This window comes from Parasteatoda tepidariorum, chromosome 6, assembly GCF_043381705.1.
Source record: "Parasteatoda tepidariorum isolate YZ-2023 chromosome 6, CAS_Ptep_4.0, whole genome shotgun sequence".
NCBI classification, from domain to species: Eukaryota; Metazoa; Arthropoda; class Arachnida; order Araneae; family Theridiidae; genus Parasteatoda; species Parasteatoda tepidariorum.
Window position 1 is genome coordinate 75001584 of NC_092209.1, and position 17930 is coordinate 75019513.

A 17930-nucleotide genomic window follows, 5' to 3' on the forward strand; every position below is an offset into this window, starting at 1 on the left:
CACGGTTCCCAGCAGATCACCGAAGTCAAGCATCACTGGCTACGGTCAGTGTGCGGGTGGGTGACCACTTGGATCAGCCTGCGTAGGGACCGAGGGTGTGCGGTATTGGTCCTCGTTAAACTGTTCTACCGTAAAGTGCTCGACTTCGCGCGCAGGTCGTCGGGCTACCGAAGCGGGGGTGCCATCCCCTCCGCAGAGGATCGAAATTGTGATGGCATGTCTTCGGATCATCCTCCGGGATGTTTCCCAGACCGTTGTCAATAGACCATTGTGCAGCTCTAGTGCGACGCAAATTAACAACAACATATGTCTATAACAAAAGATTACTTAAATATTATTAATTACTTTAAATATTTTCAAGGATGTACTGCAAGAAAATGAATACTGTGAAATATTTGTGGAGATTATTACTTATAGCTTTGAGCATCTCCAATGTATAGATTCAGATTCTAAAAAGGTTCTTTAGTCTTGTTTTAATATTCTTAAGTTGGGCCTATTATGATACTACAGTGAAACCTCCAGGAAAGACCACCTCTGTGTAGCGACAACCTTTATTCCCCCACCTTTATTCCCAGACGACCACCTTTATTACAGGATGTTTCCCAGACCGTCGCCAATAGCCCATTGTGCAGCTCTAGTGGGACGTAAATTTACAACAACAACTCTCTCTTTTTATTTTTAAATAAATGTTGATATTCTGAAATCATTAAAATTGTATCGTTAAATATCAGCATTATTAATATAAACTCCTTTAAATTAACCAGTATAATATTATTACTTTGCACACATCCATTTTCGGGCCAATTCTTGGTAACTAACAAATCTAACGGTCTTCAGTACTGTAGTGAGAACGCGTCATAAGTTCACTTGAATTAACTACTCGCTTTATAGATTTAATTTTGTGTTTTGTTCTGTTTTTTTTTCTTTACATTTTATTTTCTGTTTTTTACGTGAAATATTTTTTACTTAATGTGTTCCATTTTGTTTAATTTTTTTTGAGTGCTCCTCACATTTATTGTATTATTTACTTTGATTGTATTGATACTAGCACTCCTTTTTATGGAGCTGATGAAGAGATTTTATCTTTTCATTTTTTTGTTTTCCTCCTTTTCAATATATATATCTACATCTCTCTCATATATATATATATAGAGTGGAATGATAACACATAGCCAATCACAGAAGACTTGTGGTTAGTAACGCACGAAAAAGCCAATCAAAATTGATAACGCATGTGTGTGAAAAGGTAATAATTTTCAATAATGCTGTCAAAAAATACAAAATACAAACTGACCTCAAATAAAACTCAGAGGACTTCGAATCAAATAATTAAGAAAACTCTACTATTACGTTTATAAAAAGGAAGATTTATTAACTCAACAACAAAATTATAACATCGCCATTCCAAAAAAACAAATCTCACACTCTCTCAAAAAAACTATTTACATTCCAAATTATCACCATGGCAACCACAAAACTCTTCTCGTATGTATATATAAAAGTGTTTTAGTTTTTGAAACCATATATCTTGTAGTTGGTAACAAAAGATGTTTTTATCATTGTTGGCCAAATTGTCCTTTTAAGGCACAAGGCGGAAGTTCGTTTTTAAATTTCTCCTCCGCGAAATGCATTCATATTAATTTTACAATATAACTGTTACGTATTTAGCTATAAGATTTAACTCACTCTCATGTCTAAATATTTAAAAAAAAATAATGAACAATAGACGCTTCCATTTTTGAATCTATAAATCAACCAGTTTGTAACAATAAAAGATTGAAATACCATTCAAGACATATTCTCCTCCATCCGAGTGAATGACATCGACAAAAAGGGCATCGGTTGTATCAAGTCTTACTGATGTATGAAGTCCTTGAAAGAAAGGTCCAGCTGGGTCCAATCCTTGAAAGAAAACTCTTTTATAAATAAGTACAAAAGACTTGTGAATCTTTAAATTGTTAAAACAAAATTATTTTTTATTAGTTATTCTACAAAGTTATGCAAACATATATTACAAATTTACTCTTCTTTCAATCGAATATCAATTGGATACTAATTATTTTCTAAAGAAATAGCTGTTTTAAAGGAAGTATTCCATTACATATTAAAATAGCTATTTTAATGTATAGTAATTTTCTCAAGCTTTCTTAATTGATATTGTAAATTAATTGTTCTGCCAAATTATCCAAATAGATCTTATAAAAAAATTATTCTCCAAAGATATCCAATTATCTATTGCAAAGTAACTATTCTATCAAACTAACGAAATAACTATAGTATAGTTATTATTCTCTCAAAATATCTAAATTGTAATAGACTCGCAATAGACTCCTAGACAATTTTCCCAAGTATCCAAATAGCTATTTTAAAGTAACTATTGTCTTAAGCTATCCAAATAGCTATTGTAAAAATTAATTATTCTCCCAAGTTATCAATTGCAAAGTAACTCTTTTCTCTCATCCCGTGGTGGACTGGTCTTTAAGACACGGTTCCCAGCAGATCACTGAAGTCAAGCATCACTGGCTGAGGTCAGTGTGCTGGTGGGTGACCACTTGAATCAGTCTGTGTAGGGACCGTGGGTGTGCGGTATTGGTACTTGTTAAACTCCGTTAAGTGCTCGACTTCGCATGCAGGTCTTCGGGCTACTGAAGCGGGGGTAACATCCCTTCTGCAGAAGATCAAAATTATAATGGCGTCTTCGAATCATCCTCAGGGATGTTTCCCAGACCGTCGCCATTAGCCCATTGTGCAGCTCTAGTGCGACGTAAATGAACTGCTACAACAACAACAACTCTTTTCTCAAACAATCGAATATCAATTGTATAGTAATTGTTTTCTGAAGACGTTCAAAAAACTATTTTAAAGAATTATTCCATTAAATATCCAAATGGCTATTATAAAGTAAATATTTTCTCAAGCTGTCTTAATGGCTACTGTAAAGTAATTATTCTTCCAAACTAAATAACGAGATAATATAAAGAAATTATTTTCCTAACATATCGAAATATCTATTGCAAAGTAACTGTTCTACCAAACTAACGAAATAGCTATTCCAAAGTAATTATTCTCTTATATCTATTATAAAGTAATTATTTTTCTAAATATCCAAATAGCTGTTTTAAAGTAACCATTTTTTCAAGTTAAACTCATAACTATCGCAAAATAATTATTTTCCTATTAAATTACTGTAATATAGTAACACGTTTCTCCCACCATAAAGCTGTAGTTCAAAATCGTAAGCGACTAAATTAAAGTTTAGATTTACTTTACAGTTCTATAAAGCATGAAAGCAATTTTTTCCACTGTCATCTTATTTTACAAAATATTTACACGCCACTAAATCGCAATATTATTGGCTGTTACACATACTTTTTATGAAATATTTTTTCATATATTTCGTTATATTTTCTATATCATATTTTTTTTTAATCTCTCAACACACTTTTAAAATTACAACTATGCTTTTCAACAGAAATCTTTTAAATTAATTTACCTGTGATTCTTCCCAAATTGGGTACACGCTCTCCGACATATCCGGCAATTTGTCCTCCCAAGCTATGACCAATCACATGTACAGTTTGAGGTTCGATTCCAGTATTATTCTAAAAGAGTAAGACATTAGCTAAGGTATATCGTACACTGCAAAAATTCTTCTGTACTATCTCTGAGTAAGATGATGAACAACCAACAACATTGTTGGAAGGAGCACTTTATTTCTGATTAACACCAAATCTAGCTTTCATATACAATTTAGAGGGTATAATTTAAATCCAAGCACTTAAAGTGGAAAAAGCTTACGCCAATCTCTCGCACATTCTCACCATACTTGAATTATTTTTGCTTCCAAAAAAACTTCAGTAATCGACAGAAAATTACGATTTAGAGTGAGCTTGTTGCTGTCTTCTAAGCTCTGCTTTACGTTTGCAGAAATTAAAGTTTCCAGTTAAAAATATATAAGTTTGTTTTTAGTTGTGTAATAAGAATAAGTATATTAATTATTAAATCTCATTGAACTGTGTTAAATGATTTTATAGCATATAATTTCCAACCATTTCGATTTTGTTAAGCCTAGTTAGAATTTATAGAAGGAATATAGCAAAAAAATATTTTACAGTTACAAATTTCTATTTCTGTGCCATAAGTCCAAATAAGATAAACAAAATATTAATTATTCTGACAGGGGGCTAATAATTTTAGGTACACTTACGCGGACCTCAGGTTTTAACTGAGTAAAATAATACATATATGTAATAAGAAGAAAGACGGAAAGCATAAAAGAATATAAAAACTTAACAATCGGACCATATTCATAGAAATAATAATCATATTAAATATAAATAAGGTTAAGATTTACAGACTTCAATGTTTCTAAAAGCATAATTCATAAGTGGAATAAGGGTGACTCCTGCATTGCTTATTATAAGTCAGTTTTGCATTAGTATCTAAGCAATTTTTGTTCCACAGTCGCTTTATAACACGATTTCATGGTTCGCTTTACTGAGGCACTATAATCAAAGCGTATATAGTTTAGTATATAACTGATTTTTTTAAAGGTGATACGTATTATACGTATTCTCCAGTCTTAAATCATCAAACGGCGAACTGACGAGTGATGTTTTCGTGCCCTGTTCTGAACTATTTACATAATCTTATGAATTCGAGATCAATGATGCAGAAGTGGTACATTCATCCCAATAATGCAACGAACCAAGGATATAAGACTGCCAACATACTAAGAGAGTTTTTCTACTAAAAGATTTGTGAGATGTTAATAATCAGAATCTTCTACTATAATATAGTCCTCAGCAAGCTTCTAAAAACGTAAAAAAACAAGTTAATAATTTTCGCTGTCCAGAGACTTAATGTAATTTTCTTGCTAAAGTTAGGTTGAATTTTAATCAACATAATTAGGTTTCGTCATAAGGTTTTATAAGCATCCCATAAGTTATCAGGGACCCAATAATGCTTATTGCTAAGCCTCGTCTCATAGGTGTAATTTTCCATACCGTTAGGTAAATGTTGCGCGTGGTAACGCTCGAAATAAGAGCCTGGTCATGTACAGGTAAGGAACTACCTCTATAATCAACAATGCTATTAACATAATCTGCAGCATCCGACACCAATGACGTAAATATGATGACTACAATCATCCCAATAACACAGCGAACAGAGGATATAAGAGTGCCAAGGTTCGTCGTCATTTTTTATTGAAAAGATTCGTGAATTTCATCAAATGCTGATGTTAAATTTAGAGCTATGTACAAAAAGAGAGCACAACTTAATGTATCATCCACTTCTGACACAAGTTTGGCTATAGAAGCATGATTAGGCAACAGGTTAGTGATGTTATGATATAGTCCTCAGCAAGCTTCTAAAAATGTAAAAAAACAAGTTAATATTTCCGCTGTCCAGAGACTTAATGTAATTTGCTTGCTAAAGTAAGGGAATTTTAATCAACATAATTAGGTTTCGTCATAAGGTTTTATAAGCATCCCATAAGTTATCAGGGACCCAATAATGCTTATTGCTAAGCCTCGTCTCATAGGTGTAATTTTCCATACCGTTAGGTAAATGTTGCGCGTGGTAACGCGCGAAATAAGAGCCTGGTCATGTACAGGTAAAGAACTACCTCTATAATCAACAATGCTATTAACGTAATCTGCAGCATTCGACACCAATGACGCAAATATGATGAGTACAATCATCCCAATAACACAGCGAACAGAGGATATAAGAGTGCCAAGGTTCGTCGTCATTTTTTCTTGAAAAGATTCGTGAATTTCATCAAATGCTGATGTTAAATTTATAGCTATGTACAAAAAGACAGCACAACTTAATGTATCATCCACTTCTGACACAAGTTTTGCTATGGAAGCATGATTAGGCAGCAGGTTGGTGATGTTTTTTTCTTTTTGAAGCATGTCTCCGTAGGAAATGAGAATATCACGCAAAATCCAGCACACGGTGCAGTAATACAAAGCAAATACAGTACCCACTAAAAAAAGTATTTCGAAATTAATGTTAACTGCAGCAAGAAGTGTTATTTTAAGTGTTCTTGAGACTTGAATGTCAAAAATAAAGAGACGTATAAAATGATCCACGTTGAAATTGACTGTGTTGAAAATGTAAAATCCAATGAATATTGAATGAAACATCAGAATCAAAACTGTCGCGAGGATAATGCATTTTTTAACTTTTGGAAAGTTCGTTAAAGTTGAACCTCGTTGTTTGGAAAGAAATATTTTAATTATTTTAATGACATTTTGAAGAGATTGAAATTTTAGACGCAATAATATCGTGAGAACTATTCCAAGAATCAAAACCAAACTCTCTGAAAAATATTGTGCTTTGTCCCTCTTCATACAAGATGTATAAATACAGTGACTATATGAAACTAAAATCATCACGTTTGAGGATATATATGCACAGAAAATAAAAAGGTATATTGTTTTCGTTAAAATTGTGATTTTGTACTGTAAGAAATTTCTATTACAAATACCACATACTTTGAACACTGTAAAGGTAGGCTTAAAGATTTCGTACACGTCATAATGAAATCCCACATTTTCGTTAGTTTCAGAATTGCTTGCATGCACGTGTCCTTTGTTAATTAAAACCATTTTGATTGATTTTGGAATGATTGAACACGATACGAACACTTAGTTCCACATTTTTTTGCTTTCAATTTAATTAGCCGGAATTATTCTTATCTAGTTTATAGGATGTAAAATTAAGCAAAGTTACAAACATTTAATTCCACAATTTTGTTGCTAACAATTTAACTAGCTGGAATGTAGTCTCATCTAAATTCAATTTAGATGTTTTCGAATAAAGTTATAAATAGTTGGAATAGTTTTTTATGAGCAGTTTGGACTAAAATTTGCTAAAAAAGTTTTTTTTTGTAATGCATCATTAATTTTTGAACTTGAAAAGTAGTTGATATGAAACACACTACTAACTTATATCAGCTTAACTTGTGTAGTACAGTTTGAAAGTGGTCACTTGTAATATTCTTTATAAATTTGTTAATCGATATTGCTATAACAATGTATTTTCATTCTATTGTAATGTTATACACTTATTAAATAATGATAATCAATGAAAATAATCTCTGAAGTGCTAAGATCTTTGACCAAAATCTAATTAGCTTAAAAAGCTTTTATTGATTTCACGCATTTGTGTTATACTTAGCAACTATCTGCCAACTCGTCATTACTATTTATATGTTGACACAAATAGAAAGAAAAATAGAATAAAAGAATTAGGATAGATTTTTCAGAGATATTTTCCCTTTGTGTGTAAATATAACAGAACATCAAGGACTTAATCCTTAAAAAATAGATAATTATTCACAGTGATTTCAAAAATATATGTTAGACCATATTAAAAAATTTTTCTTTGATCTTTAGTAAATTTTTAAAGAAAATAAACTTTTTAAGACGTTANTTACACCTAAAGAAGGAACAAACATGCATATTGTTACATTATGGTTTATTTAATGTAATTTTGCAATGCATCGTTAATTTTTGAACTTAAAAAGTAGTTGATATGAGACACATTACTAACTTATATCAGTTTAACTTGTGTAGTACAGTTTTAAAGTGGTCACCTGTAATATTCTTTATAAATTTGTTAATCGATATTGCTAACAATACAACAAGTTAAGCACTTAGGAAAACAATGTATTTTCATTCTATTGTAATGTTATACACTTATACACATTACATATTGTTATACAGTCAATTCGCTATAACTCGAAGTACGATAACTCGAATATTACTATAACTCGATTTTTTTGTGATCTTTTAAAGCAAGAAAAAAAAATCTAGGAGCTGATATCTTGCCCCTTCCTTTGCAACACACACACACAATGTCTTTCGCACTCTTCATGGAGAAGCTAAAGCTGTCCCTCTTGAAGTATGTGAACAGTGGTTAAATGAAACGTTACCGAATTTACTTCAAGGATACAGTTAAAATGATGTTTTCAATATTGATGAAATGGGTTTAATTTTTAAATGTCTTCCAAATAAGACTATGATGTTAAAGGCTGAAAACTGCTCAGGGGGTAAAATGAGCAAAGAAAGTTTGACTGTCCTAGTTGGAGGAAATGCGTCGTGGACAGAGAAATTGCCCTTACTTGTTATCGGAAAATACCGAAATCCCCGATGTTTCAAGAAATGCAAAAACATATCCTTTAGATTACAAGTCTAACAAAAAGTTGTGGTTGACATCAGTTTTATTTGAAGACTATGTAAGAAAATTGGATCAGAAATTCTTCGCTTAAAAAAAAAAGTGATGCTCTTTATGGATAAATGCACAGCGCATTGCGATCTACTTAATGTGAAAGCAGTAAACTTGCAGTTTTTCCCGCCAAACACAACAGCAAAGTTGCAGCTGATGGACCAGAGTATCATAAAGTGCTTCAAACAGTCTTATCGAAAATGGCTTGTCAGAAAAATGATCTTAAATATTGTAAGCAATTAGAAGATTTGCAATTAATAAGCATTAATTAAATAATCCGACAATATTTTGAAAGTCCAAAACCGAAACTAACGGTAAGTCGAACTTCCGATATGTTGAAGTTTTTCGTCAGTCCCATCAGATTCGAGTTATCGCGAATTCATTGTATTATGGTTTATTTAAATATAATAATAAATAGATTTAATGAATATTTAGAAATATATGTAAGCTGAAATATTGAGAAAATATGGAAAATAATAAAAATTATGACAAGAGAAGAAAATTATTAAAAATATTATTCAAAAGTATTTAAAAAAATATAATTTTTGATTATCAAAAAAAAAAAAAGAAGGAAATAATAAAATAAAAATATTAAAAATCCGGAAAACAAAACAAAGAAAAGATATAATCAGCCCACACGATTATATCCGCAGAAAGGAGTGCTTTCTAATATTGTATTAATATAGCCAAAGCAAAATATATCAATACAATAGTGTGAGAAGCACATATTATTGTATTTCTTATTTTCCTTCGTTTTTTTTCTTTTTGTCCTCTTTGTTTTTATTTATTGTGCTATATATACATATGTATGCATGTATCTATGTATTCTTTTCCAAAATTAAATTCAATTAACTTAAAATGTTAACAAGTTATGCAATTTTCGTTCCACAAGGAATTTTTTAAACTAATTTGTTTCAGTAGAATGGTTGTAAATTAACTAAAACGTGCTCAACTATCAGAGTTCAATTCCATCCAAATCTAATCAATCAAAAACTATTAAAGCTCAACGCAATGAGACCGGAAGACAAACAGAAATCATATTACGGATAAAATTGGAAATCAGACATTGTATACNGTATTGGAAGCAGCTTGTGCGTAAGGAAAACCATTGTTTTCAGTCCAATCTACGATGATTACATTGTATTGTCCCTGTTTTAACAATGCTTGCTTGATTTCCTGTAAAAAATTTCATCGTCAGGAATGTTTAGAAAATTCTAACTATAACTCAGATTAACGAAAAAGAAAAGAAAAACATCACAAATTTGTTTTAAAATCAACATCCAATTATTTAATGAAAAAATGCTAAGTTGATTTTTCGAATTATGGTTGATTTTTTTTTTGACTTTTAACAGTTGATACATAATAAATTTTGTTTGTACAACGATTGGATACTAAACTCTGTAGGGATTAGATACTGATGTATGTGAAATCTGAATGTTTATATCTCTTCTCAAATGTTTTATCACTGAATGTTTTATCTAAGCCCTTTCTTAAGTTTTAAAAACAATACATTAAAATTTTGATAACTTATGCATTAATAACGCATTCATATAATTGATCGTTTTATTATAACATTGTTAACTTATTTATATCAGTGATAGTTTTTTAAAATTATTGATAGCTTTTTTGAATATCATTGATAGTTTTGTCTTAATATTATTAATAGTTCAAAGCGAGGATAGGGTATCCTTTGTGCTACATAGACTAAAGCAATAAAAACGTGAAAATTGCCCGAAGTACAGAAATCGACATACTATAGTTTTGGTTCTCCAAGAATCTTCCTCAGTGTCTAAACACCAAAATGTGTTTAAACACTGCCTTAGACATTGGTGTTTAAACGAATGTCTAAGTCAGATCACTTCGACATTTTGGTATTTAGATACTGAGAAAGGTTTTTGCTTAGAGAGCTGAAACTATAGTACGTCCATTTCTGTACATAATTTGAGATTTCTTCGGGTTGTTTTTTGCTTTAATCATTGAACGTGTTTTATTAACCTCAATAAATACCTGGTAGTTTTCTTTAAAGAACAATTTAGAGATTTAACATCAATAATACATTTTTCTGTTAATTTAATATATATTTTTTAATCTTAAAATTTTCACCTTTTCCGAACTTTAACAGCGAGAAACAACCATTTTACAGAAATCGACACACTATAGTTTTGGTTCTCCGATCTTCTACAGTGTCTAAACACCAAAATGTTTTTAGACACTGCTTTAGACATTAGTGTCTAATCGAGTGTCTAAGCCAGATCACTTAGATATTTTCACTTAGACACCAAAATGTTTTTAGACATTGGTGTCTAAACAAGTGTCTAAGTCAGATCACTTAGACATTTTCGAGTTTAGATACTGAGGAAGGTTCTTGCCTAGAGAGCTGAAACTATGGTACGTCCATTTCTCTACATAATTCGAGATTTTTTCGGGTTGCTTTTAGCTTTAATCATTGAACGTGTTTTTTTAACATCAATAAATCCCTGATAGTTTTCCTAAAATCACAATTTAGAGATTTAACATCAATAATACATTTTTCTGTTAATTTAATATATATTTTTTAATCTGGAAATTTTCACCTTTTCCATACTTTAACAGTGAGAAACAGGGTACCTGCTTCATTTTAGATTTTCAAATCCATGACTTTCCATTACTAATTCCAAGAATTTTTCATGACTTATCGAAGTTACTATTTTCTCCGACAAAAACACAAGAATAAATTTGAAAAAGCACCATAATAACATTCATTGAAATGATAGGTATAACCAAAACTGTTATACTCTGCGTTTTCATATTTATAGATTTTAAATTTAAAAAACAGAGTAAAGAAAGAGTTGAAGGAAAAAAAAATACAAGAGCAAATAATTTTTTTTCTTTTTTTTCTGCAGAATTATATTCTAAAGATACTTTTCTTGTTCATCGGAAAGGAAGGAAATATTCCTGATTTTTCTGTTTTCACTTCAAAATAAAAAAAATTCGCCAAGGACTGGCTTGCTTCAACTAGAATTTTAAATTTATAAAATAAAAATAAATAAATAATAAAAAAAATTCTTAAATCTCAGAAGTTTAAAAGATAATTCGCTCCAGAAATGATGTTTTTTATTTCATTTTTTAAAAGAACGTCCTAATTTTTAAAGAACACGATAAAAACATTTCATATTTTAATAAAATATGACTGTAAGTGGAGATTTTTTTTACAAATTCAGACAACACCATGAAATTTGGGAGGTGGGGGTAAATTCAATTTAAAAAATTAAATTTTTCGGCGACCTAAATCCATGACTTTACATGATTTCTTCTTAAAAAAATAGTCAAAATCATGGCATTTCATGACAAATTTTGTTCAATACCGAAATTCATGACTTTTCATGATTTCTCATGACTTCCCAGGTGCGCAGATACACTGTATATATTTTTTAAACTTAAAATTTTCCCCTTTTCCATACTTTAACAGCGAGAAACAACAATTTTAATGCATTTTTATTTAAAATTGGAGGGAAATTCAAAATGAAATTAACGGAGAAAAAAAAATTACACGTTACTTACATGTCTGATATCGTTAAGATCTCTAACATCCGATCTGAATCCATGAATTATGAATTTTGTTGGCAAGTCTGGATTGAAAGGTGAATTTCTCAAGGATTCGATGTCGATAGTCAGATTGTACTGCTCATCAGGATTGTCTGGAGTATAAAGTTGAAATTTGGTTAATGGTTCTTGTGGTGGGAGCGTAATGGGGCGGACGCTAGCATGGTAGAAAGGTGGTCCCGTGTGGAAACATCCCAAATCTTCAATACACTTGTTGAAAAAAAGTACTGGAAAAGAAAATAGTATGTAAAAAGTAACAGTTTATGTAACATGAAGCAAAAGATGTAGAAAACATAATATAAATCAAATTAATAAGTATTAGATATCGAAAATGCTCTCATAATGTCAAATTTAATAAATACTTTCTAAGTTAATAATTTTAGAATTTTATAGTTTATTTTACCATATTATATTTTAGTTGTTAATTTTAGAATTTTTTAGTTTATTTTACCATATTATATCTTACTTAATAATGTTAGAATTTTATAGTTTATTTAACCATATTATATCTTAATTAATAATTTTAGAATTTTACAGTTTATTTCACCATATTATATCTTAATTAATAATGTTAGAATTTCATAGTTTATTAAACCATGTTATATCTTAGTTAATAATTTTAGAATTTTATAGTTTATTTAACCATGTTATATCTTAGTTAATAATGTTAGAATTTTATAGTTTATTTTAACATATTGTCTATGATAATTTTATCAAAAAAATTATTCTACCGTAAATTATCTTTGAATTTAAGGTATAATCGTCAAAAAGTGGGCAAGTGTGTAAAAACATTTAATTTTCAGAACACTTGCTGAAAAAAAAGTACTGGAAATAAAATATTGAGTAAAAGTTTAGCTAAAATATCTACGTACTTCAATTTTAATCAATATTTTCTTGTTCATAATGTTAGAATTTTATCGTTCACTTTATCATATATTCGATGACAGTTTTATCAAATTTACCGTTATATCTACTGTAGAATCGTATCGTGGAAAAGTAGGTTAGTGTGAAAAATTCTAAATCTTCAGGACACTTGTTGAAAAAATAAAATAAAATAAAATATTGAGCAAAAAGTAACTGTTTACATAAACATAACATAAAACAAAAATATGTAGAAAACGTAGGAAATGTAGCATAAAGGAAAGTTAATAAATATAAGATATCTAAACTGTTCACGTACTTCAATTTTAATGAATAGTTTTGTCAGTAATTTTAGAATTTTATCGTTTATTTTTTACCATATTATCAATGATGATTTTTTTCAAAAATTTATCACCGATCAATTTACGGTAGAATTGTTGAAATGTGGGATAGAGCGAAAAACTCTTCTGGACCCTCGTTGAAAAAAAGAAAAAGAAAAAAATACAGGAAAATAAAACATTGAGAAAAAATAAATGAAACACTAAACGTTAAATTAAGCATAAGATGGAGAAAAAAAATATAAAAATGAAAAATTCCCGAAATTCATTAAATAGTCATTCATTGTGTTTGTCCTTTTTTTTTTAAAAACAGTTTTAGAAATTTATCTTTTGCTTACAATTCTCTCATCCTTACCTTATCGTCTGCCAGTTTTGTTTAATAAAATTGAGGTTAAAAATTCGCATTCTTTTATTCTTTATATACGCATTTAAATATTGACTTGATTGTGAACTTAATTTGAATAAGAATTCTCTGAAATACAAAAATTTTTAACACTTTTTTCGATTGAGATAATCAGTCGTTCCGAAAATTGTAGTTAATCAACGAATTAATTACTTTTGGTAATGGGAAATATAATTTTTAAAATTCCATAAAAAACTCAACTTGACTTTTGATAAAATGCCGAACATTTACTGCACATTTTTGTTCCAATTTTTCGATTGCTATGTATAAGTCTTAATTCTTAACCTAAAAGTAAAATAACTTTAGAGTATGAAATTTTTCACCGTAAAGAGAATTTTAGAAATTTAATTTTCATTTCGGTTGTATTAAGATCCTAAATTACTTTTTTCTTAATTTATGTTTGCTAAAGCAAATAATTTGTTAGTTCCTTAAATAAGTTCCTTAATTTTGTTTTTTCTGAAAATATATTTGAAAGAAAATAATTAAATAATTAGTCAACATTTATAAATGTAGCTTTAATTAAATGTAGAATTTTAAAAATAACGATAGATTAAATGAAAAATGTTTTAACTATTAAGGTTTAACTCGTAATCATCCTTTTATTATAAAATTAAAGTTATGTGCAATTATATCTATTTCTTATCTTTTTCGATACTCGGAGAAAAATTCTTAGTACGAATGTTGAACAAAAGATCAATTTAGCGGTTTAGCTGTTCTTAACCCTTTGACGCAGATGAGACACCGGTGTCCCTTTTGTATCTTTTTTCTGGCTCTCTAAATGCAAGTAAAATTATAATTTTGTATTTTTTAAACACAAAAAACAATCTAATAATTAATAATTACTAAAAATAATCGGATAGATTATTTTTAGTAATTATTACTAAAACAATTACTAAAAATAATCGGATAAATCGGATATTTGTACTAAAATATATATAAAAAAAATAACAGCTTGAAAATTTTTGTTTTCATTCATATTAAAAAATTTATCGATAATTTATTTTGTAAATGACAGAAATTTCAATAATGAATGATTGTTTCTCTTAGATCTAAATAACTGCAAGAAAGTACAAATTTGAAAATTTTGTCGAAAGTGAGCCGTGTTCGGAAAATTTCCCCTTTAACGCGAAAAAAAAAGACACCGGTGTTTCATGCGGTATTTCAAAATCCGAAATTATTATAATGCTAAATATAATATTTTACACTCACTTTTATCTAAATTAAAATGCAGAATAAATGAGAAAAGTATAAACATTATGTTAAATAAACATTCTGCGTTAAAGGGTTAATGTTGAGATTTATTTTCTGTATCCTAGTAATTTTAAATCCTCAAAAGATAAAATAGAACTTAAATCAATCAGCAAAAAAGAAAGAAAATCGTTTTAACTCAAAAATATTATCGATAAAACTAACGCATATTTGCATTTGACGAGGAGAAATTCTCAAAAACCTGACGGTGTGAGAACTTTAACCAGACTGGTTGGAAATTGAATTTATTGAACCAGTCATGTAAAAATAGAAAGTTTTTATTTGTTTTTAAAATAAAAATTACCTCCGCAAACTGTGTTTATCAATTTTTGTTAAAACAATAGTGCGTTTATGATTAATGCGTTTATGATGCTTAAATCAGTAATAGCATTAGAAAAGTTCCAAGAAAATAATTATGCTCTGTTTAGAACTCTAGTCCACTCCTATGAAATGTTGCGTCTACAAACCTAAATAATAAAAATATATTATAACATATACTCATTTCCTGAAAACAAATTTAGTATGAGAGTAATACACATACACTGAAAAAAAAAATTCTGAATCAAATTACGTTAAAAAGAAACGGCACTAAGGGTGCCAGTACTTTTTACCGTAAAATCTTATTTTACGGAATAAAAAATCTGATATGCCGCAATACAGTAATACTTACTGTAGATATGCTTACTGTAAAGGATATACAATAATACTGTAAAATTACCGAATTACTGTAATTAAATGAATATTACTGTAAATTTTTACAGTAATATTTGCATCAGAATCACTGCGATTAAATAAATATTACTGTATTTTTTACGATATAAAATTTTTTTATAAAATGTCAATAACAAAATCCCATATACTTACGATTTAATGAATATAAAATTTTATTTTAAAACATCTTTAATAACAAAATCCCATATATTTACGATTTAATGGATTAAATAGTATAACCGTAATGGTATTACTATAAAAACAGTCAAATTATAAGAACATTCATTTATAATAAGAATTCGGTATAAAAATTTTACTATACAAGAAAACAAATATACTTACAATTTAAGGGATTAACGATATCAATAATTTAGGGAATTTTGATATTCAGTAAATAGTGGTAGTTATAGTATTAGAACACTAGTATACCTAAAAATTTCGTAAATAATACTTCGATTTGAACAAAATCCCTAACACTTAATGGTATCAAAAATCTCGGAAACTTCAACATCCGGTAAAAAGCATTAATGATATAACTATAAGAACAATCAAACTAAAAGAGCATTCATAAACAATAAGAATTCGGCTAAAAATATTAAGGAACAAAATCCTATGTACTTATTTAAGGGATTAATGTAATCCATAATATCATGAATTTCGACATATTAGAAACAGTGGTAATAGTTTTACTATAAGAAGATTCATATTATAAGAATATTTATTTACTATAAGAATTCAGTGAATATTATTACTATAAGAACGAAATCCCACATACAAGGAATTAACGTTATCAATAATTTTGGGAATTTCGGAAAATCGATAAATAGCTGTAGTAATAATACTATAAGAAGAATGATATACTATAAAAATTCGGTAAATAACATTCCGATTCGAACAAAATCTAAATAACTTACGATTTAAGGGATTAATGGTATCAATAATCTCCGGAATTTCGATATTCGGTAAATAGCCATATCCAGATCCAAATAGCACACAAAAAGAAAGCCAAAACCACTTCATAACGTGATAAGAAAATTGTAATTAAACATTAGAAGTATGTGCTGAGTTGTTTCTGCAACTCCGTTCACAAGATTGTTTGATATGAATAAAAGTCAAACGAAAATAAGTTATTTCTTTTCGTCAGATTGTTATCGTTTTTTGAAGAAAAGATAATCATCTTTTGAGCACACATAAATTCACTATTTTCAGAAAATTCATTAAAATTTCGAACCATGCAGAAATTTCACTTTATTGAAGTGTCAGAATTATTTCCGTTTTCTTAAAGAAATTAAAGTTCTTTTTTCTGATTAATTAATCAAATTTCTGCAATTTTATTTATCGAAAAAAAAAAAGAACTTTGCGTTATTTTAATAGATTGTAGTGTTTTTTGTGCACGCAATTGTGTACCTTAGAAGAACAAGCTTTTTAATTTTCGGACATTAATGAATTTTCCAAATTTTTTAATAAAGACGCAGGGTGAGCAGATTTTGGCAGGTCAAATTTTAAATTTAGAAACATTCGAATTTTATATACGTTTCTCTCAAAACCACTTTATTCAAATTTGTATTTCGAGGAAAAAAAAAACTTTTTAAAATTTTTAAAAAGAGTTCTAAAGATCGTTAAATTCATGTTTAGAAAAACTGCCGTTGTTATAAAGCTTTTCATTTGGTAATTTTAATTCTATGCTTATAATAAATTTTGAAATTAATTCAATCAAATTGAAATATTAATAATTTTATTGTCTTTTACTCGTAAAAATCTTTTGTTCATGTGAAATGTTAAGCCTAAGAATTAATACAAATTTGCATAATAATTGATAATATAACAGAGTTTCAAATTTATCCCATGTTTGATTAATGTGAAATCCATGAAGTTTTTTTATTTTTTATTTTTCAGAAATAATTGAGAGGATTTATTTAGAAATTTCACTATGTCACAGTACAAAAAGTAGTAGTTTTACGTGATTAAAAAATTATGTACTAAGTTATACATTAAAATCCAAAAATCTTATTTTCCAATTATTAATAAATTAGAAGACTCATTCGAATTAATAATAAATAGGAAGACTCATTTATAACAATATATTACTGTACTAGTTAATTATTGAATTTACTTACCTTACAGTAAATTTTACTTAATTATATTCAGTTTTAATTTAGTTTTATTACTTCTTTTCTTCTTTAATTCTTAATTAATTAATTAATTCATAAAATTAATAAATTTAGTTAATTCAATAAATTAATTAATTCAATTAATTAGGATCTATTTTAATTCTTTGATTGTCGTATTCTTTAATTCTCTTGTTTTTTTTTGCAATAAAATTGAAATATTTATTAAATTATTTACAGATATTTTCTTGTAAATAAGATTTATCAATCAAGTTTAAAAAAATACTCTTCATATGAACTATAAAATGAATATATAAATATCAGTAATTAATTTCAACTATAATATCAATAAACAATATATTCTTGTTAAACATAAGAAAAAAGATTCGTTTATGATTTTGTACCGGAAATAACTTTGGTCAACAAACTATAAGTATT

At 28.4% G+C, this 17930-nt stretch overlaps 1 protein-coding gene across 1 annotated transcript in view; it reads right to left on the bottom strand.

Annotated features, from left to right (window-relative positions):
* LOC107455341 (phospholipase A1 member A) overlaps window positions 1–16475 on the bottom strand; it is a 20325-nt gene extending 3850 nt beyond the window's left edge. Inside the window, 7 exon segments of the mRNA XM_071181849.1 lie at window positions 1786–1902; window positions 3494–3708; window positions 5512–5995; window positions 8213–8279; window positions 9316–9417; window positions 11782–12050; window positions 16299–16475. Of these exon segments, the coding sequence (XP_071037950.1) occupies window positions 1786–1902; window positions 3494–3708; window positions 5512–5995; window positions 8213–8279; window positions 9316–9417; window positions 11782–12050; window positions 16299–16404 (1360 nt within the window). The 5' untranslated portion in view covers window positions 16405–16475.
* Between the last annotated feature and the right edge of the window lie 1455 nt (window positions 16476–17930).